The 26936-nt window shown below is 31.1% G+C and overlaps 1 protein-coding gene across 1 annotated transcript; it reads right to left on the reverse strand.

Annotated features, from left to right (window-relative positions):
- Window positions 1–2162: 2162 nt before the first annotated feature.
- Window positions 2163–4235, reverse strand: LOC130943831 (ubiquitin-NEDD8-like protein RUB2). The gene is made up of 3 exons (XM_057871867.1): window positions 4021–4235; window positions 2975–3234; window positions 2163–2489 (listed from the first exon to the last, which is right to left on the reverse strand). Exons 1-3 carry the CDS (start codon window positions 4111–4113, stop codon window positions 2378–2380), a joined length of 465 nt encoding a protein of 154 aa, XP_057727850.1. The 5' UTR covers window positions 4114–4235; the 3' UTR covers window positions 2163–2377.
- Window positions 4236–26936: the final 22701 nt, after the last annotated feature.

The raw sequence follows: 26936 nt of genomic DNA on the forward strand, positions 1-26936 counted from the left end.
AGCACGGGCCTCTCACCACAATAACATGTTGTTCTCCTTCGACGGGCGTCACGGGCCTGGCTGCTGTTTCGACCTGCTACGCGTGCCTTGGGAGCCTTGCGAGTCCATGGAATCGATAACCAAAAGAAAGGAGGAGAAGATGCAGAGAAGAGATAGAAGCCGGGGAAGGTTTAGGATTTAGGATTTTCTATCCTTTTTAACTATTTATTATTTTATGTAGAGTAATCATTAAAAAAATTTTATGCACTAAGGTTAACAAAATTAAACAATAAAATAGTTAGTCACAAAAAAAAAACAATAAAATAGTTATAACAGATTTTTGTTATGTTAGAGTTAGACTAATTTAATTAAATTTAGTTAATAAAAAAATTTACATACTTAATATTATTTTTTTATGTAGTTATTTTTTTTTTAGAACACTAACAGTAAGAAGGGGGTGGTTTGCCACATTGGACACTAACGTCCACGTGTAAGTCTGCCCTAATTTATTAGTATAATTGATGGTAAAATAATATTAAAAATATTTTTAAAAAAATTCAAGGAACTAATTATAATATAAACTAACTCAAGTTAATCTTTTTTTGGTTTAATTTTAAAATTCAAAAAATTAGGACAACAATGAGTTATTTTTTCTTTTTTTTTTTTTATAGCACCTTCCTGTTTTTCAACTAATTTGTTTTAGTTGACTACTTTTTTAGTTAATTTCCTAACGACGATTTAAACGTTAGGAATATAAATAAGATTTATCTTAAATATTAAAGAACAAAACCATATTTTATTTTTTATAATATTTTAATTATCAAAAAAATTAGAAGAGCATATAATTTTAGAATTGATTCGCCACGTTATAACTTACAAAAGTCATTGGCTTCAGAAAAGGATTGAGAGGAGGAAGCATGCACAAAGAGAGGGGAACATGTAATGATAGAGGACTTTAAATTTCATTATGCCATTGTTGCTGTTTTAGCTTATATTCTTTCTATGATGTTGATTTATTGATTTGCCTTTAAACTTGTTCTCACGTCCCTCCCGTGGGATCTTTGTGAGTCTTTACTGATAATATATATATATATATATATATATATATATATATAAAATTTTGGATTAATAAAAGAAAATTATAAAATTAAATTAGAGTAATAATTACCAGAACTTTTCATGTAAAATTGATTGATTTTTTTTTAATGTATAACCATTTTTCTTTCTTTCCTTTGTTTCCACAACCATAAAATATTGTCATTTTATTTTGTTTAAAGGATACACTTATATTGTCGTTTTATTTTGTTTAAAGGGCACACTTTGTTATGTCATAAAATCACATTACATAATTTCCTTGTCACTTGCAAGCTTTGCCTTCAACTTGTTTAAAGAAAAATTGGTGTCACTAAAACGACTTATTTTGTCCATAGCAAATTTCTAATGACCCCTATATTGTTACTGTTCTATAGATATCTCTGCATTCTTCACTATCATTGTTGCACATACACTGCTGCAATACTTTCAAGTTAAAAATCGTTTTTCTTGTTAATTATAATAGTAGAAGTAATAAACTAGACAAGGCCTGAAAAGCTGTATATAGATGCTTAGTTGTGGATTTTTATGAATGTTCGCTAATGAGTAATGACTGAATAATGAGCAGAAAATAAATGGGAGTAATAAAAGATTTCTTTATAAATAACAAACGAAATGTTGTATTTAGAGATGACTTATGTATTTAATTTTATTTTTGTTATGTAAAAAAAAATTATTTATTGTTTGTATCTTTTAAAGTTATTTATCTCCCTAATATGACTTATGTGTTATATTATTTCCCGAAAAATATCTTTGATACCTAGTGTCTACCTAAATTTAAGAGTGAAAAAAATAAATGAGTATATTAATAACAAGGATAATACGATTAATTTTGAAACAGACGTCAAAAAAACAAAATTAACTCTAGCTATATTAACTAAAAGCCCCCAACTAAATTGTTAGATTGAAGTTCCATAAGAGAAATAAGAATTTATTGGTAATTTTATCCTTTTCATTTTAAAAATTTAAATTCAATCTTTTTTCCAAACTATAAGACCTAAGTTTACTTCATAATGAATTGTTGGCATATATATGCACTATTTTTTACACATTTTTTCGATTAAAAATGACTAATAAGAAATAAGAAAAAATTTATAAAAAAATTAATTGGACTTAGTTAACCAAAAAAAACTTGAAATGTGTAGTTTCAACATCTAATTACAAATGAAACATACATGAATGAAACACTAAAGACACATGACACTTTTTATTAAATAACTCTTTTGAGCCCAGTTGCAAACTCCCAGTATTGCTCCTTCCATCGTGTAATCCCATGCATCATAGTGTATGTGACTTTTAAAAAGTACTAGTTACCACCACCTCTCAATGCAAGCACCAAGTGAAGCACCGATCCGCCTTCGATGTTGTACTCTTTTGCCGTTTTGTCATCTGCGAGCTGCTTACCAGCATATATCAGCCTGCATACAGTTCCAACAATGGTAAGATTCAAGTTTCCAAACACAACTCAAAACATAAATATATAATCACAAAGTAATTACTAAATAGAAAAGAAGTATCATCCAAAACAGGATATGTACTTTAATTTAAAGGCATGAGAATTATACATCAGTGATGCACTTGAATATCAAGCATTAGTGACACAAATAAAATATAAAAAGCAATTAAATTACGAAGATTCAAGAGGTAAGTAGTTTGTCCATTCAATTAATTGTGTATGGCTTATTTTGATTCACAAGAAAAATAAGAGCATGGGGCACAAGAGATTTTCAAAGGCGGGGTAGAGGGAATCAGAATAGCAGAGCTCTCAATCTCTCTGCATATGTATATAAGAGAGAAGCTCCCGCCGGGGCCGGGGTGGTTTGATATTCCTCGAAAAACATCATGTTCCTTCATCTTTACCATTATGAACTAAATGGCACACAGAAAAGGAAAAAGAGAAAACCTTTGCTGCACAGGAGGAATGCCCTCTTTCTCTTCAACACGTTCCTTGATTCGATCAATCGTATCAGTTGGTTCAATGTCAATTTCAATTTCTTTTCCGGTTAGAGTCTTCACTTTGATCATGGTTCCTCCCCTGAGCCTCAAAACCAAGTGAAGTGTCGACTCCTTTTGTATGTTGTAATCCGCAAGAGTGCGCCCATCTTCCAGTTGCTTGCCCGCAAAGATCAGCCTCTGCTGGTCAGGTGGGATACCCTCCTTATCCTACAAACACATATTCCATGCATCTTATAAGTGAAACTATCATTTTCACACAAAGCCCAAACTTCACAGGCATCACAAAACAACAATAACCAACCCTCCAAGCCAGGGCAAAATTCAAACATCACAATAAGCATCATGTTATACAAAACTACACAGAAAGATTCAACAAGAGAATCATGTCAAACTCTCAATACCAGCAGATAAAACTGCTTTGAAGATCTTATTTGCTGCTCATAAGGGTTGATCCTATAAACGCATATAAGATGTGTTTGCACTTCATTTCATAAGGTTAGTTACCAAAGCAAGAAAATAACTTGGGCATAGCAGTTTTCCATAACAATCCTTCACTAAGATGAGTTACACCACTTTGGCTTTCACAGCTTTTCAACTTATCCAACCAATGACCTAATGTCTCCAAAAAGCCTAGAAAGTAACTCCCTTAAAAGGAAAGACTCTATACCCAAAACATCATAGGTAAACCAATGCAAGAAACGATGTTGACACCACTATCCTATCACATAAAGGATGAATCTTTTTCAGGAGCAAACGATCCTTTTCCCAAAGGGTAACTCCAATCCCTTCCATTTTTTCATTCCACACAATACATATTCAAAGTATGAACCTTTACAATTCAAGTAGTTTCAACTTTTAACGCTACAAGAACACAAAAGATCATAAACCCTTGAAAATTTACCAACAAGAGTCATGCAATATATATCAACCAAAGAGAAAAGAATCAAAGTAAAACCCTACTGGAATTAAGTACGTTAAAAAAAAAAAAAAAACCTGGATCTTGGCCTTGACGTTGTCGATGGTGTCGCTGCTCTCAACCTCAAGAGTGATGGTCTTTCCAGTAAGAGTCTTCACAAAGATCTGCATCTTCTTTCCTTCTTCTTCTTCTTTCTACTTATTAGAGTGAGCGAGTTTGTGTAGACAGAGAAGAGAAGGGAATAATGTACCAATGGTAATGTGTGTGCGGAGGTTGTAAATTGTAAGCTATGTGTCTGCGTTTAAAGCAAAATTCAATATATATATGGTCATGGGGGATGACTGATGATATTGGGATTTTTTTTCTGGTGAGATAAGATATCCATCAAAATTTATCTTTTAATTAATTATTATTAATAAATATTTAAAAATTAATTATAATAATTATATTTAAATATTATATTTCAAATTGTTTTCATATTTCTAAATTTTAAAATTATATTTTTTTAAGCTTAGAATATTTAAATTTGAATTTAAATCTAATAAAACAAAAATAACAAACTAAAATTAAATTCTAACAAAATTAAAATTAAATAACTATTAAAATCAATTTTTTCAATTCTAAGTGTGGTTAATAATTATTTTAAAAAATAATAAATACAATTATTTTTGGATGTGTTAGAAATTTATTTAGTGAATAATTTTATAATTTTGGATGTGTTAAAAAATAATTTATATTAAAAAAATATAAGTTCGAATTTTGAATATGTATCAAAAATATTTTGTATGTTATCTTATTATTTTAGATGTGTTAAAAAATATTTGTGTTAAGAAAAATATAAACACAAAGGACTTGTATAGGCGAGCTTCTAAGAAAATATTTTTTTTAAGTTATCTTTTTTAAAAGATCTTATAAAAAAATAAAAATAATTTTATATTTAAATATCTCATATAAAAAGATATTTTTATTTATCAATTATATTTGGATATAATTATATAAAAAATATTTTTTTATTACGTGAAAAATATCTTTTTTTAAATATATTTTAAAAAAGGATGTAAATTGTAGTTTCTCAAAAAAATATTTTTTATTTTTTAGTATTTTATTTTTACTATTAAAAATTTACCAAACACGTTAAAAAATAAAAAAATTTTATTAAAATGTTTTTTTATTAATTTAACAACGTCCAAATAAATATAAATTCAAATAAATTTTAGATGTGTATTAAAATATTTTGTGTTATTTTATTATTTTAAATGTATTAGAAATATATATAAAATAATAAATAATTAATTTGATTATTAATTATTATAATGATATTTTTCTTTTGTTCAAGAATAAAATTAATGTTCGAAGAAAAAAGAAAGTTGAAATAAAGAGAACAACAGATTTAAAAGAGCCCACCGTAAATAAAAAGAATAAGTTCGGATACTTTATCATAAAAAGATAAAAATTGGAAAGAATAGGCAGAGAAAGGTTGACAGAGAAAAAGACCAAAGAGATTAGAAAGAATAGTAAGAATAGTGACGCATCAAAAGTTGAAAGGGATTAGTAACGCTTTGTTTAGGGTGGAAAGAAATAGCAAGGAGGAAAATTGAATGAAAAAAAAAAAAGAAATTAAAGTAAAATTTAATTTTTATTGGTGTGTTTAGATGAAAAAAAATAAGATGAAAAGATATTGAAAGATAATTTATATTGTTTGTTTGAAAAAAAAAGTTGAAGAGAAAAATGAGTTATGTTATATAATGATAATTTTATCTTTTATATTATATAGGAATGTTATTATGTATATAATTATGTAAATATTTCATAATCTCATTAAATAATAATAATAAAATTTAATTATATTTATAATATATAAGTTAGGAATATAATACAGTGATCTATTTAGATATAAATTTTATTTTTGTCTATTACTCATTCTAACATATAAATTAGAGATAATTTCAAGAAGAAGAAATATCTAAATTAATAGTTACATGTACATAATTTTAAAGAGGCTAACTGATAACATTATATCATTTGATTAATATATTATGTCTTATATTATATTTATAAATATGCATTAAAGAAGTCTTACATGATAACACGCTAAGATCAGTTAAAAACAAAATTTATATATGAAACTAACAAAGTTAATACTGAACTTCTTTGATCAAGTCATTACTAATAGTATAGACTTTTTTGACTAACTCATTACTAATAGCATAGTTAACAATAGTTATAATTATGAAAGCCACAAAATACAAAGGCTTGAAGTATTATCATTATAAGCCTTAATTAAGTCATAGATATGTTACCCACAAAATATAAAGATACTAGTACCTTTCTTGATCCTAAAGTTATATTTGTGTCAGTCTCAAAATATTAGCCAATTTATTAGGACTATTATTCTTAGAGTGCACCTGCTTCTTTCGTCAATTCATATAACGTGGCAAGACATACGTCAACTGGAACACTACAAAATTCTCTCGTAGCTATATCTTTTTTGCATAAAAAGTGGTAACACCTCATACACAATTCTAACATCACACATAAATTCTCTAACTCAGTCCACACGTTATTTTCAGAGTAAATTTGAACCCTAAAAATAGTAATTAATTTTTTTATATGTTTTATCATAAATTAATTTAATCAAATATTTAAAATTGCTTAACGATTTTTAGCTATCCGTCCTTTTATATAAAAAAATATTTTAATCATCTTCATCACCTATCCCATAATCTATACGAGAATTACTTATGAATTTTCTGTACAAATAAATAAAATAGTTGAATAGTTATAAAAGTGTAGATTATGGAGCAAGTTTGTGAACAAGCATCGTGGACCAAGTTTACTTTATCGTGAAAGGTTAGTTGTTAATTTTTATTGTTTAATAACTTAGATCCCTAATAATAATAATTTGTGTCTGTCCTGTAAAGTCAATTAGTTTACCTAAACCAAGTTTACTATATATGTTATATTTTCGATTGGAGCACAACCTCAAACGGTTTACAGATATTAAAGTTAACAAACTAATAAATTAAACTAAAATGTAATCTCTGTCCAAAAAATTCAAAATTGAATCATAAACACACAGATCCATGAATATATAGAGTGAAATGTAAAATAAGAGCAACATAAAAAAATTTATATATAATGTATACACATGTCAATTTTTCCAACTCTGATTAACTTATGAATCAGTAAATTTGTATATTTTTTCATTGGAGCATTTTATCAAATAGTTCACATACATGAAAGTTAACAAACTAATAAATCAAACCAAAATGAAATATCTGTCCATATACTTTAAAATTAAATCACAAACACGGATCCATCAATATATAGTGTGAAATATGAGATAAGAGCAACATCAAAAACTTATCTATAGTCTATACACATATCAATTCTTCCAACTCTGATTAATTTATGAATCAGTAACTTTGCATTTTTTATTGGAGCATTTTATCAAACAGTTTACAGACATAAAAATTGACAAACTAATACATCAAACTAAAATATAATCTCTACCCATATACTTCAAAACTAACTCACAAACATACAGATCCATAAATCTATAGAGTGAAATGTGAAATAAGAGCAACATAGAAAATTTACCTAATTTCACTAGTAGATGCAAGACGCTGTGACCAGACTGGTTGAGTAGTGGTAGAGGAATGGACCGTTGGTAACAGTTGCAGTAGTTGATAGTATTGAATGTAACACCCTACCACACAGAGCCTTACGCTTAAGTCGTAAAGCAAAGGTGGCAAGGTATTACGACCTCTAAAAGAAAAGGATATGTACATCGATATAATTGGATGAAATCATATCTAGGAGTTTTGAAGGATAAGCTAAACAAAAACGATAAACAGAAAATCGTGTCACACTAGCATGGTTATTTGTAAAACGGACAGGAAAAAAAACAAAAGAAAACTGAAAACATATATACATATCAGAGTTCCAAAACTTAGATAGCAAGCTCCAATCTCAACCTGCGAAGCTAAGGTCGACCAGAGTATATGATTCTATATATATATACAACCCAAAATAAAACTCAAACTACAAAATAAACCCCTGTATCTCCAAGTCGACCTCTAGGAGGGACAAAACACAAAATGTACATGTGGAGATTCTATAAACATGTATACATAGCCTAAAATCAAAATATGACAGTCAAAAAAAATAGTTCTTCGTTTGTAAGGAGGATACCCAGACGCTCAACGAGGTGTCTCTCGATCTGCATATGAAAAACAACAACATAGTATGGGATGAGAACCGGAAGTTCTCAGTATGGTAAAGGCGTCCGCATAGTTAATATAAAAGGTCCCGGGAAAGCCAGAGGCATTCCTAGAACTTCGACACTCAGACTTCATCTTAAGGATTCAACTAAACCAGAATTAGGTAAGTTATCCAAAGTATTCAAGTTCTAAATCTAAATTTAACCTAACATTCTACTTTCTGTCACTTCTAATCCTCTGAATCACCCATAGGATAACCCTCTTCACACCTCCACCAAGAAGGGTTTCTCAGAAAATATACACATACAATTCAAGCAAGGAAACATAGATAGAGAAGCATTTACAGCAAGTAGAACAAGTAACAGGTAAGTATAATTTAGCAGTTAAGCAAACTAAAACAACACACACTCAAGCAAAGCAAACAAATGCATACGATGCATGCCTATCCTATGGCTGATGAGTCTCATCTGTCGGTTATACAGCCAACCCGACAAGTCCTGGTAGTTAACCATTGAACAGTTCCTCTGTGCACGCATCCCCAAGCTCAATAATATTCTATGGAGTCAAACTCCAAGCTCAAATATAATATTCCATAGAGTCACACTCCAAGCTCAATAATATAGTATTCCATGGAGTTAAACTCCAAGCTCAATAATATAGTATTCTATGGAGTTAAACTCCATACTCAAATATAATATTCAATATTCATATATATATGCATGCCTATGGGGGAATCCGGAGACTTAAAGTGCCCGGTCATATCTTGCGACAGAGGGTCAACAAATAGTCTCAAATACACAAGCCACATAATAATCCCTTTCTTTTTTAAAATAATACTTCAAATCAAAACTCCAATTCTTATAGAAATTTTTGCAGTATCTCCTCTAAAACTCGAATTTCTGTCACCCTTCAAGGGTCCCAACTACCAAATCAAACATCTCTCAATCATTTAAATCATTTACAGTAACAAACTATTTCAAAATCAAACAAATACCAATACTAAATCTTTTTCCAAAACTAACCAACTTCAACAACAAATTATTAACAACAGCTAAACCACACATTTTATTCTATATACACAATCCATCAATTATACATTCAGTTCATTCCTATCTTAAGGTCTTCTAGCCTAAGTTTTCACGTGACATTAAACATTAACTACGAGAAACCAAAACCATACCTTCGTACAGAATCAAAATATTCAAAGCTCTAGAGAAGATTTCTGACCGAGCTATCGAAAAAGAAAACGTCCAGAATCGTCTGTGCCTCCTAAAACTCCCGTTGGCCAAACCCAAGAAATAAAGGAGTTACGCCACCGTCAACTTTCACCGATCAAAAGTGGTGCCAACGTGTAGAGGAGGAGGATACAAATACTTTTACTGGATTAGATTTTTTATTGAAGTTATGAATTGCAAGAAATCGAAACCGAAAGTTCGAAGGAATTTATGTTCTTTCTTTTTCTCTTCCTTACGCTATTCTCTCTCTTTTTTTCCTTACGGTGTGTATATATATATATATATATATATATATATATATATATATATATATATATATATATATATATATATATATATATATATATATATATATATATATATATACTTATGACTTAAGAAATCAAGTTGCTATTGTATAAATGTACTTTATGAAAGGAAATTATAATAATAGATTATATTTATACTAGAAGAAAAAATAAATTATAATAACATAATATTATATTACAAAACCTAATATTATATGTATATATATACATAACGATAATGATAAACTTTAGTGGATATATAAACAAAAACGTAGACTAGATAATCAGAAATAGAGAAGTCAAATAGTTATAATAATAATAATTATTATAATAATAACGATAATAATAATAATTTATATATAAAGTTAATAATATATGAGTTAATAATTTAAATGACATTAGTAATTTAAAAATGAAAGATATTTGGTGAAATATTAGTAAATTTAAGCTCAACAAAAAGTATTGATATTTACTCATATCGGCGAATATCGAATTCGATAATAATATTATTAACTAACCTCTATTTTTAAATTAAAATATCAATTACTCAAATTAAAATATACATATAAGTTTCATTACTTATAAGTTAATAGAATTATAGTTTTAATTATGTAAAATATTTCATCATAAAATATATATATATATATATAAGAATATGTATTTGATTGAATTCAAATAGTTATAAAATTAGTTCAATTATTGATAATAAAATAATTTCTAAAAATAGAAACTCCAATTTATGAAATAAATTATAACTTATTTATATTTATATTTTTAAAAATGAGGGTCGCTACATTGAAAGTGGATGGTATAAACGGTTGAATCATAGGTTGAAGAAGACTCTTGGAAGAAAAGAGAAGGGTAGAGTTTGGAATTATGGAGTGGAATGATTTTTCCTTCTATTTTTTCGTTTAAGTTGGGAAGAAAATTTTTTGGTGGTTCCCTTTTACTTTTTGATATTGTTGTATATTTTCTTTGACATTTTCTTCTAAAACGAAACAGGTGAAACTTCATATTATCCTCCTATTTTTTTTGTTTATGTTGAATCTCCTTATTTTTCATCTAAACAAACACAATGTAAATGTGATGATGGTATATGAGAGAGAAAATGAAAAGTAACTTTCTATTAAAAAGTAATTTTTAGAATTTTTTAAAAAAATCAGTATATTGAAAGTGGATACAAGTTTTACGATATTATAATAAATATAAATTTAAATTGACTAAAAATAACAATATTTTCTTAAAAATAAGAGATATAATTAATTAAAATAATATAATATTAAATTTAGAATGAAGGATAACATTTAAAAAATGAGTATTATTTTCTTTTTTATATTTAATATTAGTATAAATTACTAAATTAGTGTATTTATCTGTATAATACATAAAAAATATTTAATATTTTATTTATATTTACAATATTTTTAATATATTTAATTTTAAATTAAATTCAACTTTTTTTATTAATGCGAATGCTAAACAATAGTGCATAACAAAGAAACTCATAAAATAATTGGATTAATTAAAGAAAAAGACATAACATGCAATAATCAATGTTTTAATTTCTATGAGAAAATATATATACATACATATTTTTTTATCTTTAACATTAATAGTTACATATCTATAGGTTGTATTTCTGTTCCTGTATCAAATAAATTTTAAATATTATTTATATACAAATTTGTATCCAACTAAAAAAAATATAAAAAAATATAATTAACAATAAAAAGATACTAATTAATTAAACAGTATTTGATCATCTCAATTTATCAAAGACTTTTCTATATACATATTAATCGTGATCCTATTAATTATACATTAATAAAACTTTAACCCAATTAAATATATTATTGGACATCTAAAAGTTTCAATAAATACTATTGTTAAAAAAATTTTAACCCAACCATTAATTAATTTATTATTTATTTATAATAATTTTACATAATTAATTAAAATAATTATCGTATCAAAGATATTATTTATTATTGACTGAATTTTTGTAACTTAACTATTTTGTTTTTTCTTTAGTTATACTGAGAGCAAATAAGAATAAAAATAAATTTAAAAATAACATATACAAAAATAATAATAGTAATATATACATTGAGACAATAATTTAAATTTTTTTTTAAAATTGAACTAAATTATTTAAATAATATTTAAGCGGTAAGAACTGAAATTTTCACAAAAAATTGCTTAAGTAGAATAGAATAATTTAATTACCCAGAATAGGTTCGAAAATATAAAAATATTTTTTTTTCAAATATAAATATGAGATTCGGATTCAGTGAATATTTTTCTGAGTGGGAAAATATTCTCTTTTGAAAATTTTTACGTAAAAACGCGTACCGATAGATTAGCTAGCAGTATTGGCTTAAGTCTGTCTAGTACTACGTGAGAGAGAATAAAATGGTAGAAAATCTTAGAAAAGTATTTGAAATAGCAAATCGGGCACTTGTTCTAAAGGTTTTGACCCAAAGTCGGACTACACGAATAAAAAACGTTACGCGGTTGGACCGGATCCAAATTGAACCAAAGTCCAATATATAAAAGCACATTTTAATGAGCTTTCAACTCATTTTATAGCATACACATAAAGAGAGGGGCGCTGGTTTTGAAGAGAAGCGAGGAAGAAGAAGAGCACTATTCATCTCCTCCTTCTTTTGGCCATATCTTGAGCTACGGAGCTCCAATTGACAAGCCGTTTGCAGCCACGTGAAGCTTTTGTCGAGCTCTTCGTTTCTATCTGAGCAAAATGGTAAGAAACTCACTCTTTTTTTTCCAGTTTTTCTGCCCTATATCATTTTCGAAAATGGCTTGTGGGTTGTTTAGTTTCTGTGTTCTTATTATTTAGGTGTAATCTAGCTTGAGTGAATAGTGAGTTTTACCACAAAACTCGTTGAATAAGGTAAGATATCACTAAACCCTTGTGTTTAGTTGAATATCATAAACCCTAACTTTGATTCTTGTTGTTTTTCATGGTATAGAGTGTTCTTGGTGTTGTTTGGTGTTGAGTGAAGGGTTAAAAGCTTATGGTGAAGTGGTTTTGTGCGTGAAGGATAGTCGGTCAAGGTATGGTTATGGTTTTCTTTATGTAGTATATAATATTTCGTGAAACTTAGGCTAGTGACCTTTAAGATAGGTTTGAGTAATGTGGTTGTGTGATTAATTGTATATAAATGCTATGTTTGATTGTGGTTTAGATGGAGTTTGTATGAGTTTGAATATGATGATATGTATATGTATGTTAGTAGATGATGATTATTGATGGGTATGATACCTTGATGAGTTATAATGTTGGGTATTGATGTTGAAGATGATTGTTGATGATGATATGGATTATTGGTTGTTTTAGTTCATGTTGAGAATAAATGATTCAGGAATTTTTTGTGTGAATTTAGGAGGAATTGAAGTTGAAGGAGGTGAGTATTAAGCGGGTTTGATAGTTAGGTGATTGATAAATGTTTGGGAGTGTCTACTATGATTTTGGGGTTGTTTTTAGTATGTTTGAGTTGGTTGTGTTTGGAAGTTTTGAAAAATTTGAAAATTGTCTTCTTTGGTAAAAATCTTTTTTTTTTGGTGAACTTTGATGGATCATAAGTTGAGCCTCAGTTTTTTAAATTGGTTAAAAATTATTTTAAATTAAAGATGGTTTAAAGAGCTTTAAATTGATATAAAGTTTGACGAAAATGGATTTTTGTAGAGGAAGTTATGCACGTTTAAAGTTTGGTGTTTAAAATTGATTTCTACAACTTTACAAAATTTTACAAATTTGGGATGGCATGCATACGCGGGCACCCCATATGCGGGCTTGTGTCTCTGCCAGGCACTCTTGCGTACGCGGCCTATGCATGCATACCCGAGATGGGCCAAAATGCAAGGATACGCGGCTTCAAGCACCATACACGAGTGATAGTTTCTGTCCAGCACCCCGGCGTACGCGACCCATGGATGCGTATGCATGATGGTCAAAAATTGAAGTGTGCATACGCACAACCCTTGTTTTTCTGAAAATATGTTTTTCTTCACTTTTAAGGATTCTCTAGCTTTCTAAACTTCTTTAACTTCTCCTTAAGACTTATGGATTGTAATTAGACCCTAAAACTAGTATAGATGGGTTTATGTTTGAGATTAATAGATTTATATATGGGTTTTAGAAGACGGTGACTTAGGCTTGGTATGTCTGTTGGATGTTTTCATCTTGTTAACTAATGGGAAGCTGGGTTGATGATGAACTTGATATATTGATGAAGGATTATGGTTAATGGAATGAGTATAAATGGAATTGTGCTATGAGCTGTGATGTATTATTAAATTGTATGTTTGGCAAGTTACTATGCGCCTCGAGCAAGAGCTATGGCAGTCTCTCGCTTGTTTGAGGTAGCGGTGCCAGCGTAGGGGTCGAGGCAGTCTCCTGCCTACGTTGAGATGTGAGGGTTGTGACAGTCTCCCGCTCATATAACCTTTCTACTGCCAGAGAGAACTCGGGCACTATAACTCAAAAGAGTGTGCCAGGCACTATAACTCGCAGGGCGCAAGATAAAGTAAGAATGAGCAGGACACTATATCCCTGGTCGTGGCAGAAAGACAACATCTCCGAAGATGTGTCAGGTTAGCATTTTGAACCGACAAGTGATATCACGAGCCAAATAGAATAGAAATTCATCATATGCATCTTTTATCTGCTTGTTTGCTTTGATTACTTGAGTTATGCCTATTTGAATACTATGACTAAGTGCTAGTTGGCCTACCTTTTATACATGAATATAAATTGTGCCTTACTTGTTTACATTAAATGTATTTTACTGGCATTAAGGAGGATCGAGAGGCAGTGGCGATGGGATCACACGGATGTTAAGTTGGCAAAGGTTGTGGGATACAGTTGTGTGATTAGTATTAGTTAGAAATCCCCTAAGTTTAGATGACCCTATTTATGGCTTATGGTTTAAGTTGTTTATTTTTGTTAAGCTTGAATATTTGTGATGTGAATTCTAGGATTGTCTTTGGCGTCCTGAAACCTTATATCTTATATATTATTGGGCACTGTTACCATATTGAGAACTTTCGGTTCTCATACCATTTGTTATTGTTATTTTTCAGATGCAGGTCGCAACCCACCACGGTGAGCTTGCGGATGGTGACAGAGCGGAGGATCTTTTATTATCTTGTATTTTGGTTATTATGCTGCAGTTCTCTTACTTCTGTTATTATACTCTGTTACTTTAAAGGCTTACTTTGAGAGATAAGTTGTATAAGCTATTTTGACTCAAAATTCTGTTATGTCTGTATATGACTAGTCGGCCTGAACTCCGCGGGCTGCGGCTAGTACTCTACGTCTCATGTTGTATCTTGTGCCTCTACGCTTTTAGTTATCGTGTGTGAATGCTTCACGCTTTGTAATTTCGCTTATGCGATTTTGAACTTTATTCCTTCATCAGCCTCCTAGTATTACTATTTCCTTCTATATTTATTAATGTATGAGCTTTAGAATTGTCGTGACGTCTTGTTATCCCTCGCTTTATGGCTAGAGGTAAGGTTTAGGATATCAGGGTGTTACATAAGCTATTCTAGTCCCTAGACACACATATAGATTAGAGTCATTTTTGTAACGACACCCAATTGAAACAATGTCATCAACTCGAACATTTAGAATCCATGCAAATGTAGACCATCCTCTTGTTAAATAAGCTTTATCATCTGCTATCCATGTAATGCGACAAGGTATAGAATAGCCACATCAAAAAACTAATTTGGCATTTATTCTCATCAATGGCATTGCATTGATGCACCAAAAGGCCAGTAATTTTTGAAAAAAATCACAATATGTTATAAAATTATTTTTATTACAAAAAAGTTTAAAAGAAGAAAATTTAAACACGGTATTACTTTTTGAAGTTGCATCTCCAAACTTGATACAATTCTAGTAAAATTGAATATAAATTGAGAAAATTTCAATCTCATTGTATGCTTTACTTCAAAGACTTTTGGACATACATAGAAAGCATGGAGTGAATGAAATTTAAACTTAGCCTATAAAGCTCCTTGGAAGCAATTGTTCGATAGACGAAAATAATAAACTTGAGTAAAAACAATTATTAAATTATCAAAAGAATAATAATAGAATGACTACATAAAAAATATCATAAAAAATTATAATTTGTATCTTAAAAAGATCAACTTCGATAAAAAAATGAAAAATAGTAAAATACATTCTTATTCTATGAAATAGTCAAAGAAAAATAACAAATAAAAAATTAAACAATAATTTGGCTCTCAAACTTAGACTTATAAACCACAAAAGAAACACTATATATAACCTTTAGTAGAACAAAATTAATTATAGAAATTAATTATTGATATCGATATTAATTTTTCACTAATTAATACACGCGTGCATTATAGAGTATTTTAACAAAGCTATTTACGTTTAATTTTTATTATTGATAACAATATCAATTTGCCATTGATTATATTTGATTAAAAAGTATATTATAATCATTGATAATTAAAATAATAAATAATTGATAATTAATATAATTAGAATGATTAAAAATATTAATAATTAATGGTAATTATACATTAAATGTTGATTTTCATAGATAATTATAAAAAATATACTTTCTTAAAATAAATTGAGAAGAGAGAGATAAGCATGGCACTATAATACACCACGTCAACATTCTTGATATCAATATTTAAAATATTATCTATTGGAGAATAATAAGTACGTAATTTTATGGATCTAATTTTGATGATCTAAAATGTTTGGAGTATTAATTGATTTTTAACAATAAAATATATTTTTTATTTTTTAATACCTCTTCTTTAATTTTATTAGTATTTTATATATTATTTAATTTTAAAATTTACTTTTTACTTTTTAAATTATTATTTTATTATTTATCTTATCTTTATAATTTAATTATTAACAATTTGATGTTTTATGAGTATCTATCTTCAATATCCTATCTAATTTTATTTTGAGTTTAAATTTAATCTTATCTTTTCAATTCTAAAATTAATAATTTTATAATCTGTCATTAATATATTTTTTAATTATCCAATTATATAATTATAATCAATACTTCAATATCTTTTTCATTTTAAACACTTGAATTCAATTTTTTTTCCAAACTATAAAACTTAAGTTTACTTCGTGAAGAATGGTTGGCGCATATATATATATATATATATATAAATTTTTTTTTACACACATTTTTTCTATTAAAAATGATTAATAAGAGATAAGTAAAGATAAAAAATATCTTTATATTTTATAAAAAAATATAAAAAAATAATACAAACATTGATTTTAAAAAATATAAGAATAAATAAAGTAAAGAGTTTCAATAAGGCAACAGCAAGAAGATGGAGAATAAATAAAAGGCTAACTGCATATCCAAAGAAAAAGTCTCCTGTGGATACACAGCAGTCACAAACTGTGAAAAAAAGTATCTATAATTTAAGTCACAAACATTGTTAGTTGAGTTAAATAGCAACACAGACCAAAAAATTCAAGGCTTAAGTATTAAATAGTTTGTTTTCTATAATTAATTTCTAAAAGTCTCTGGCTGACTATTAGCTGTTTTTCTTAGGCTATAAATACTTAAATAGTTTATGTAAATGTTAGGTGACCTTTATTTTTCTTCTAATAACAGTTCTAATTTCTACTCCTGCACTATATCTGTTTTTTACTTTTTTATTTTTTGTTTCTTTTTTATTGTTATTCTGGTTCTTCCCTTTTCTTTGGTTGTATGAAAAAACTTATACAAACTGCTTCAAAAAAGATCAGGCTGACCCCATCCAACACTACTACTGCACTAGTTGCAACTATGCTTAGGGTGCTACAAAAATCCTATGAAGACACTGAAAAAAATGGTGTCAAACTACTAGTTCACCTATAGTATGCTCTAGATTGGGATGCCTTTTGTCTTTTGTTTTGAGTCACAAATTATGTTTCTTGATTTAAGTACTTTTTTTGAAGCTACTATTTCAGATACAATATTCTGCATATTAGTATATTTGGTTAAGACCTTTAATACCACAATCCTAATCGGATACAATATTATGCATATTATTAGTTTATTTTCTATTGTGATTGTTTTTGAATTGTTGCAACATTATGCTTAATGAAAAAAGTATTATTTATTTTCTGTTACAGAAATATTGTCATTTATCTACAGGTCAAAATAATTGTGAAATTATAGTATTGCAAAGATGTAAATTGAAGACACAAATTGCATTTAACATTGTATTTCTGTCACAATCAGATCATATAAGGAACTAAAATAAACCAAGCTGAATCCAAACAATGATTAACAAAAGATTCATACAACCACATTCTTCTACCATAAACTCTCCCAGTCTCATTGTAATAAAAACCTCCCATTAGTTGTGAATAGGAGTGGCAACACTATCCAAACCCGTGGATACCCACCCTGCCCTTACCCATTCGGGGCGGGTAATTACCCGCACCCGTACTGGGACGGATTTTAGCGGGACGGGTTCTTGGGTGGGGCGTGACGGGGTCGGGTTTAGATTAAACCCGCCCCTATTCGCCCCGGTATATATAATAGATGTATAAATATATATATTTTTAATATATAATATATGTAATATACATAAAATAATTAGTAAAATGATTAATAATATTGTATCATATTTAAATTTTTTACTTTAATTTATGTTATGAATGTAAATAATGGTTATATAATTTTTAAAATTTTATTTTATTTTTTAGATTTAATAATTATTGGGGCGGGTAGGGGCAGGGCGGGTACCCGCAGGGGCGGGTCGGGTTTAACATTTGACTACCTGCGGGTAGAAGTGGGGCAGATTCGATGCAAATTTTTGTTGAGCGGGGCGGGGTCGGGTAGAGCAACCCCCCCCCCCCGGTTGCCACCCCTAGTTGTGAAAGTCATCATTTCACACAGTGACATTAATGTAGTTGTCCATCCAACCAGAGTAGCTGATGCTGCAATTATAAACCTTGATCGAACAATTGCTAATTTACCCTTCAATGTTGTGACTCATCTTCTCAAATTTGCAACTCCTGAGTCATCTTCGGACTCTGCCCGCACAAAATACCACTCTTCCCCCAGACTAATCCAAAAAAAAAAAATTAACACAAAGCAGTCACATAAACAAATATCTTCAAATAACTTCAAACTATAACTATCAATAGAAACACAATATTTTGTACTTATCTTATAGTTAACACAACTTCAAAACCTGCATCCAGGATTCTCTGCGTGGACGAAGTAGTTCGGGCCTCTCACCATAATAACATGTTGTTCTTCTTCGATGGGCGGACTTGGCTGCTGCTTCCACCTGCTGCGTTACTGCTACACGTGCCTTGGGAACCCTACGAGGCCATGGAATCGATAACCAAAAGAAAAGAGGAGAAGATGCAGAGAAGAGATAGAAGCCGGGGAAGGTTTACTGGTTTAGCAATTAAGGATTTTTCATCCTTTTTAACGTTTTATTATTTTCATTATGTAGTTATTTTTTTTAGAATATTTACATATAAATATGACGATTTCAATATTAGAGACATAAATAAGATTTACTTAAATATTAGAGACAAAAATAATACTTTATTTTTTTATAATATTTTAATTATCAAAAAAATTGGAAGAGCATATAATTTTGAATTAATAAAAGAAAATTATAAAATTAAATGAGACTAATAATTACCAGTACTTCTTCCATGTAAAATTGATTTATTTTTTTAATATATATAACCATTTTTCTTTCTTTCCTTTGTTCCACAACCATAAAATATTGTAATTTTATTTTATTTTGTTTAGAGGACACACTTCAAAAAATCACATTACATAATTTTCTTGCCACTTGAAAAGTTTTTAATTTTGATATGGAGGCTTTGATGGTGTATAACCTGGATATGAGGATTTAGGGTGTATCACGGATCTGTGATGACTGCGCAGAAGAAATCGAACGAATCGATTGGTAGCGCAAAAATCGGACGGTCCGATTTCACAAATCGGTGGGTTCGATTAGTACACTTCTCCCACGTGGCGCGTATGCAGGTGGAGACGTTGGTATCAGCAAAAACAAGTGTTCCCTCTTTTCCAACATACATCTCTTTCAATCTCATATTCTCTCTTCATCCCCCACAACTTTGCTCAGCACCCACCATTGTTGGACCACAACTAGCCTTGGTAAAAATTAAAAAATAATATCAAAAAGACCAAAAATTAAAGAAGTAAATTAATCAGAATTTCATATTGTTAATTATCTTGGACATCCTGTTTATGTAAGTTTTTAATTTATAAAAGTTTTTATTTTTTAATAATTTTATTTAATAATAATAATAGTAATATATATTATAATGGCACTAAGTAGAGATTAATGATATATGTGTATATGATTTTACTGTTAGGTGGTTAGAAATAAAGATTAAAGAATGAATTAGCCATATATGTATGTATGTATGTATGTATGATAGGGTACCGTTGATTTGGATTTTTTTTATGATTATTGGTTAACGAAAGAAAGAAAGAAAGAAAGAAAGAAAGAAAGAAAGAATCCATGGATGGATGTGAATGAAAGATGAAAGAAATGAGATATGTAAATGTGATTCGTATTAGTTTTAGTATTAGTTAGTAGTAATTGAGTTTAATAAATTATTATGATTAATAATATAGATTTAATAAATTATTTATGATAGTTAATAATGAGATCTATACATATTGTGATTGGTATTAGTTTTAGTTTTAGTACTAGTTAGTAATTGAGTTTAATAAATTATTATGATTAATAATATAAATGTAATAAATTATTTATGATCATTAATAGTTGAATTTAACATAATTTAATAAAATTTAGACAATAAATTAGTAATAACTAAACCTAAATTAGAAAATTAGTATGTTGTTTTATGAATAATAATAATAATAATAATAATAATAATAATAATAATAATAATAATAATAATAATAATAATAATAATAATAATAATAGAGGTCGAAAGAAAAAAATATTTGTTCTACGAATAAATAATTTATCAGTCGTAAAATTAGTCCGGTTAGTTAGTTAAGGTTAATTAATTTTTGTTATAAAGTAATGAGTATGATTGAAGGATTTTTGTATAACAGATTAACTGTGTTTGTTTGAAATGCAATTATGCTTAGAATTAGTTATAATGGACATGTAAGGATAATTGTGTTTCTGATAATATAGTTATATTATACTGGTACTTATAACGGAAATGTGATATTATAGGGTTCACGGATGTTGATATGTGATCATTTAAAGCCGTCGGATCCATACAACCAAATTATTGAGTCACACTTACGTGAGACTGGATTTTATTATGTTTCCTAGATTGGAGTTATCCAATGTCAGTCAGTAATGATTAATGTTCTGATTGAGAGACGGCGGCCTGAGACTCACACATTTCATTTTCTGGTTGGTGAGTGTGCCATGACCTTGGAGGATGTGGCGATAATTCTCGGTCTGCCGACAAATGGTCTTCCGGTTACAGGACCGACCATGAGTAGTTTTGAGGCATTGGAGGCCGAGTGCTTGCACCAATTTGGAGTTGCACCGAGGAAGACGGACTGTAGGGGGAGCTTTATAAAATTAACGTGGTTTAGGGGTTTGAAAGATCGTATAGTTTTGAATGATGATGTTCACATTCAGATGTATGTAAAGTGTCACATAATGTTATTATTCGGGACAATTCTGTTTGGGGATAAGTCGGGTGCAGCGGTGCATTGGAAATTTTTGCCTTTGCTCCGTAACTTCGGTGGCATCATACAGTTTAGTCGGGGTTCGACATGCCTGACACACTTATATAGATCATTTGTGTAGGACAACTCGCGTCAACTGCAAGGAGATGGACGGTCCGCTGACACTGTTGCTTACTTGGGCTTGGATCCGGCTACCATTTCTAGCGCCGATTCTCGGCAATTCCCGAGTGTTTTCAATTGCAAACAGGTAATTTTGATTAAAGTATGCATTGAAAGAACTTCTAAAAATTGTATTTTGTTTTCCACGGAATAAGTTAATAATGGATTGTCTGACGGCAGGTGGCGTAACTGGGACCGTGTTAACTATGCCTACCGATATAATTCGCTTGCGTACTACAGAAGGTTGTTGGATGATCTACAAGAAGGACAGATATGTTGTCAAATACAAGTACCGAACGTAGCTTCTCCAGTGGATTAATTGTTGTGTAATCATCTGACTGGTTCGATGTGTCCAGTTTGTTTGGCAGGCTTATGGCATTGAAAACATTGACCCAGACGTGATTCCTTTAGACATCCGTCATAATTCGGTTATCTGGAGTGTCACAGTACCACTTATATCTTTTGAATGCATCGAGTGGCATGCATCTGATAGAGTCAGAAGGAAATTTGGATTGAGACAGGGTGTTCCTAATCAAGAGCGGGATCTAGGTGCATCACACGACGAAGTTCTAACTGGGCCTAAGAATCAAGATGGGGCTAATACCCACTTTTTTTGGGTGATGCAGTGGACCAATCGGTATAGTCACGTTCTCTCTGATGACTTGGAGCCTTTACATTATCCATTGGAAATTTACATGCATTGGTACCGAGAAGCATTTGGTGACCACTTGCAATTGTCGAACCTTGTATTCCAAGAGAATCTAGAAGGTCCTCCACCACCACTGGGACCGGGTCCAGGACTGGAACCGGCACCAGTACTGATAAATCGCTATTTTACGATTTATCTTTGTTAGGATTTGGTTGAATTAGTCCCACATTGCTTAGGATAGCAAATGGAGTGGGTGGCCTAGGCTATAAATATGAGGCTAAGTTCTCCATTTGTTTTTGCACCAGTCGGAAACACTTTAAGCTTGTATCTGATTTTTCTTTTCCTCTATACTCTTTGATTAGAGAGTGTTGTGAGGTGTAGTTAGATATTTGCTTTGAGAGAGTGTGTGTGTGTACTGGGGTGCCGGTGTTAGAGAAAAAGAAGTCTATGTGTTGTAACAATTTTCACATAGTGATATTCTCTGGTTGTCATTTGACAACAGCCGTGGTTTTTTTCTCCAGTAATTGGAGTTTCCACGTTAAATTCTTGTGTTGTGATTGTGTCTATTTTATTTCTCTGTGAAAGATATTTTCTCAAGGGAAAATATTGTATTATTCCCAACAAGTGGTATCAGAGCTTCGGTTCGGTGGGATTTATTCTTAGTATGCTCTGTGGTTGCAGCCTAGTCTGACCTTCCACATCATAAAAGAATTTTGTCCTGTAGCTTGAGGTTGATCTTTGGTTGCTGTTGTTGTTGCTGGAAGGCAGTGTGACACTGTGAGAGTGCAGTTTGGAAAGGTTGTGGCTAAGGAAAGACTTGGTATTTAAGTGTGTCCATTGTGACCCACCTCTCTTTCCTGGGGACTCTTCCTAGTGCACAGTCTACAGTTGAGTTATATTATTCCAGTATACGGTTGCAACAATGTCAGGATATTCAAGTGTTGTGAAGCTTGAAATAGATAAATTTGATGGAAGAATCAATTTTGGCTTGTGGTAAATACAAGTCAAGGATGTATTAATACAATCAGGTTTGCACAAGGCGTTGAAGGAGAGGATCTCTGGTATGAAGGATGAAGAATGGGAGGAACAAGATTTGAGAGCTGCAAGTGCTATTCGCTTGTGTTTGGCTAAGAATGTTCTTGCAAATGTGCAAGGAATGAAAACAGCCAAGGAACTTTGGGATAAACTCGAAGGGTTGTATCAGGCAAAGGGCATCTCAAATCGGTTGTTATTGAAGGAGCAGTTCCATAATCTACGCATGGATCACAATGTGAAAATCTCCGATCATCTTAGTGCTATCAATGGTATTGTCTCTGAATTAGAGGCAATTGGAGTAAAAATTGATGATGAAGATAAGGCACTGAGGCTCATATTGTCTCTTCCTTCTTCCTATGAGTATATCAAACCTATTTTAATGTATGGGAAGGAAACTCTGAATTTTGAAGAAGTTGCCAGTAAGCTCATTGCTGAAGAAAGAAGAATGAAAAATGAGGGTAGCACTTCATCAGATTTGGCGCTTGTAGCTAGAAGTGACAATTATGGAAAAGGAAATCGTGGAAGGAGTGTAACATGCTGGAAATGTGGAAAGCCTGGGCATGTAAGGAGAAATTGTCCAGGTAATGCGGTTTCAGAAAAAGACTCTCAATCTGATACTTGCAATATTGCTCTCTCTATGAGAGAAGATAATGTTCTCTAGAAGACAAGAAGTATCCTCATGGTATTACCGCACTGCCATGGATAAGGATAAGTTGTGGCAATCGGGTCCACAATTGCACACGGGCATTGGTTGGCGTTGAGATGCAAGGTGTGTGGCGGAGTTAGGTCGATGACTGAAGAACTTCTAGGAAAAGCCAATTTGGAAGTTGCACCATGAATTTTCAGCAAGGTTTCGATCTGTACCAAGGCGAAATGCTTGGAGTGGTCTAATTCCAAGTGAGTATACTTTCATGGTGGAGTATGATAGTTCTCTGAACTATGATTGTCGGTATAGACAATGGCAGCAAAGAATTGTCGGTGTTGACAATGGAAGCTAAAGATGTGTGACTATTTCAATCAAGGTGGAGATTGTTAGGATTTGGTTGAATTAGTCCCACATTGCTTAGGATAGCAAATGGAGTGGGTGGCCTAGGCTATAAATATGAGGCTAAGTTCTCCATTTGTTTTTGCACCAGTCGGAAACACTTTAAGCTTGTATCTAATTTTTCTTTTCCTCTATACTCTTTGATTAGAGAGTGTTGTGAGGTGTAGTTAGATATTTGCTTTGAGAGAGTGTGGGTGTATTGGGGTGCCGGTGTTAGAGAGAATGAAGTCTATGTGTTGTAACAATTTTCACATAGTGATATTCTCTGGTTGTCATTTGACAACGGCCGTGGTTTTTTTCTCCAGTAATTGGAGTTTCCACGTTAAATTCTTGTGTTGTGATTGTGTCTATTTTATTTCTCTGTGAAAGATATTTTCTCAAGGGGGAATGGTGTATTATTCCCAATAATTTTGTACTCAATTGAGTGGATTTTATCAATCTTTCATACACTTGTGCATACAAAATGCATGGCTTTACATTCTCCTTCCTGATTTTGTGCTATGATTGAAAATATGCTTCTTTGGCCTTATATTTGCTAATATTAATCCTCTCTTATTACCATTAGATGCCAAGATATGTGCGTTAAGTGATTACAGAGATTACAGGGCAGGAATGGCTTGGAGGATGGAAAGGAAGCATGCAAAATTGGAAGGAATACAAGAAGTTGAAGAAATTGCTAAGCTGTCTAGCCTGACCTCTTCGCACTCAAACGGTCATAACTTGAGCCATAGATATCCAAATGATGCAGTTCCAGTTGCGTTGGAAAGCTAACGTCCGGGACCTCGATTTGATATATAATTTGCCATAGTTGCCGTACAGCTAGGCGACGCGAACGCGTGCTCCACACGGACGCGTCGCAGTGACGAAAATCAGCGTGGCAAATTTCGCCCCCAGCGATTTCTGGACTATTTCCGACCCAGTTTCAAGCCCAGAAAATACAGATTAAAGGATTCAAAGTGGAGAAATGAAGGGAAGATGACTCATAATTCACTTTTCATAATGTACATGTAGTTTTTAGAGAGAGGTTCTCTCCTCTCTCTTAGGTTTTAGGAATTAGGATTTCTCTTAGTTTTAGGATTTAGGATTATTTCTTCTTCATTACAGGTTCAATGTTCCTTTAAATTTATTGATGCAAAGAGTATTTTTCCATTTAATTTTATTATTTGTTTAATTACTTCCATTAATTTCAATTACCATGTTCTCTCTTTACTTCTTTTATGATTTATGAAAATGGCATTTATGTTAACCAAGTAGATCCCAATTTGACTTCGGAGTTGATTAATATTTGAGACCCTTGAGTTGGAATACTCAAGAGTTAATTGGTAATTGGAAGTTGTTGGCCAGTTTTCTAGTTACTAACACTAACCCTTCTCAAGGGAAAGGATTATTTTCTTGTGAATAGAAGTTGGCTCTCAACTTGACTTTCCTTTATTCAATGAAGGATAACCAATTGGAACAACAACCTATTACTAATTAATCTTGGGAATCCAACAAGGATAGAACTTCAGATTAATATTCTCTGGGTCAAGGCTTTCTATTTTAATTACATAAAGCCTCTTGTTAATTTTTATCGCTTTAATTTATAGTTAATTATTTTATCATTCCTCACTCTAAAAATTCTTGGAAAAACCCATAACCAATAATAAGAACACCTCCCTGCAATTCCTTGAGAAGACGACCCGAGGTTTAAATACTTCGGTTATAAATTTTATTGGGTTTGCTTAAGTGACAACCAAAACTTTTGTACGAAAGGATTTTCTGTTGGTTTAGAAACTATACTTACAATGCGATTATATTCTTGTGAATTTCTTTACCGATAGAAAATTCAATCGTCAGGCACCTCCACCACCACTGGCACCTCCACCACCACTGCCACCGGGACCGCCAGAATAGGGGATTGAGTATTTTGCACTATATGTTCCTGATACGCATCCGTCTGATTATTTTTCAGCGTCAGTCCCAGTACATCAATAGTATTGGTGTGGTCCACAGTTTGAGCCAGGAGAGCGAGCTTCATTCAGTCAGCTGCTTGGTTTCATGGCACTGAGGCCGCACCACTCACATTCAGGTAATTATGTTGACATTCTCACAGACCATCAAGCACATCCGGGTGGTATTACTCCAGTTAGGAGGTCATTGGATTCGAGACCTCAGGTTCGCACTTTCTCTGATAATTCTGGTGCCAGAATGTCTGTTGACTCAAGCAGAAGTGCTGAAGGGGCGGGAGGAATTATACAGAGTGAAAACCCTAGACGTATTCCGATGCGTCTGATTCATGAGAGTAATAGGACATCTGATAATGTGACTGATAACTACCTAGTAGACCATCCAGAGGATGCGGATGAGGGTGAGGATGAGGATGAGGGTGAGGATGAGGATGATGACGATGCTGTTGATGAGGATCCGACACCTAGTGCAGGTAAAATAAACTGTTGGTAATGATTTAGGGTTTGATTATGAATTTCTTTTAGTAACTTCATGATGAACTTCTATTTGTATTACTTATTGAAGTGCCATTTGATTAATAGCATCCAATATTTGTTGTGTTTTGATAGGTACGACCACAAGTGGAAAAGGTAAAGGTTACAACCTTAGAGCTGATCCTCCACGTCGGAGTGCGAATCGGTATACACCATCCGCTTT

This window comes from Arachis stenosperma, chromosome 8 (assembly GCF_014773155.1).
Source record: "Arachis stenosperma cultivar V10309 chromosome 8, arast.V10309.gnm1.PFL2, whole genome shotgun sequence".
NCBI lineage: Eukaryota > Viridiplantae > Streptophyta > Magnoliopsida > Fabales > Fabaceae > Arachis > Arachis stenosperma.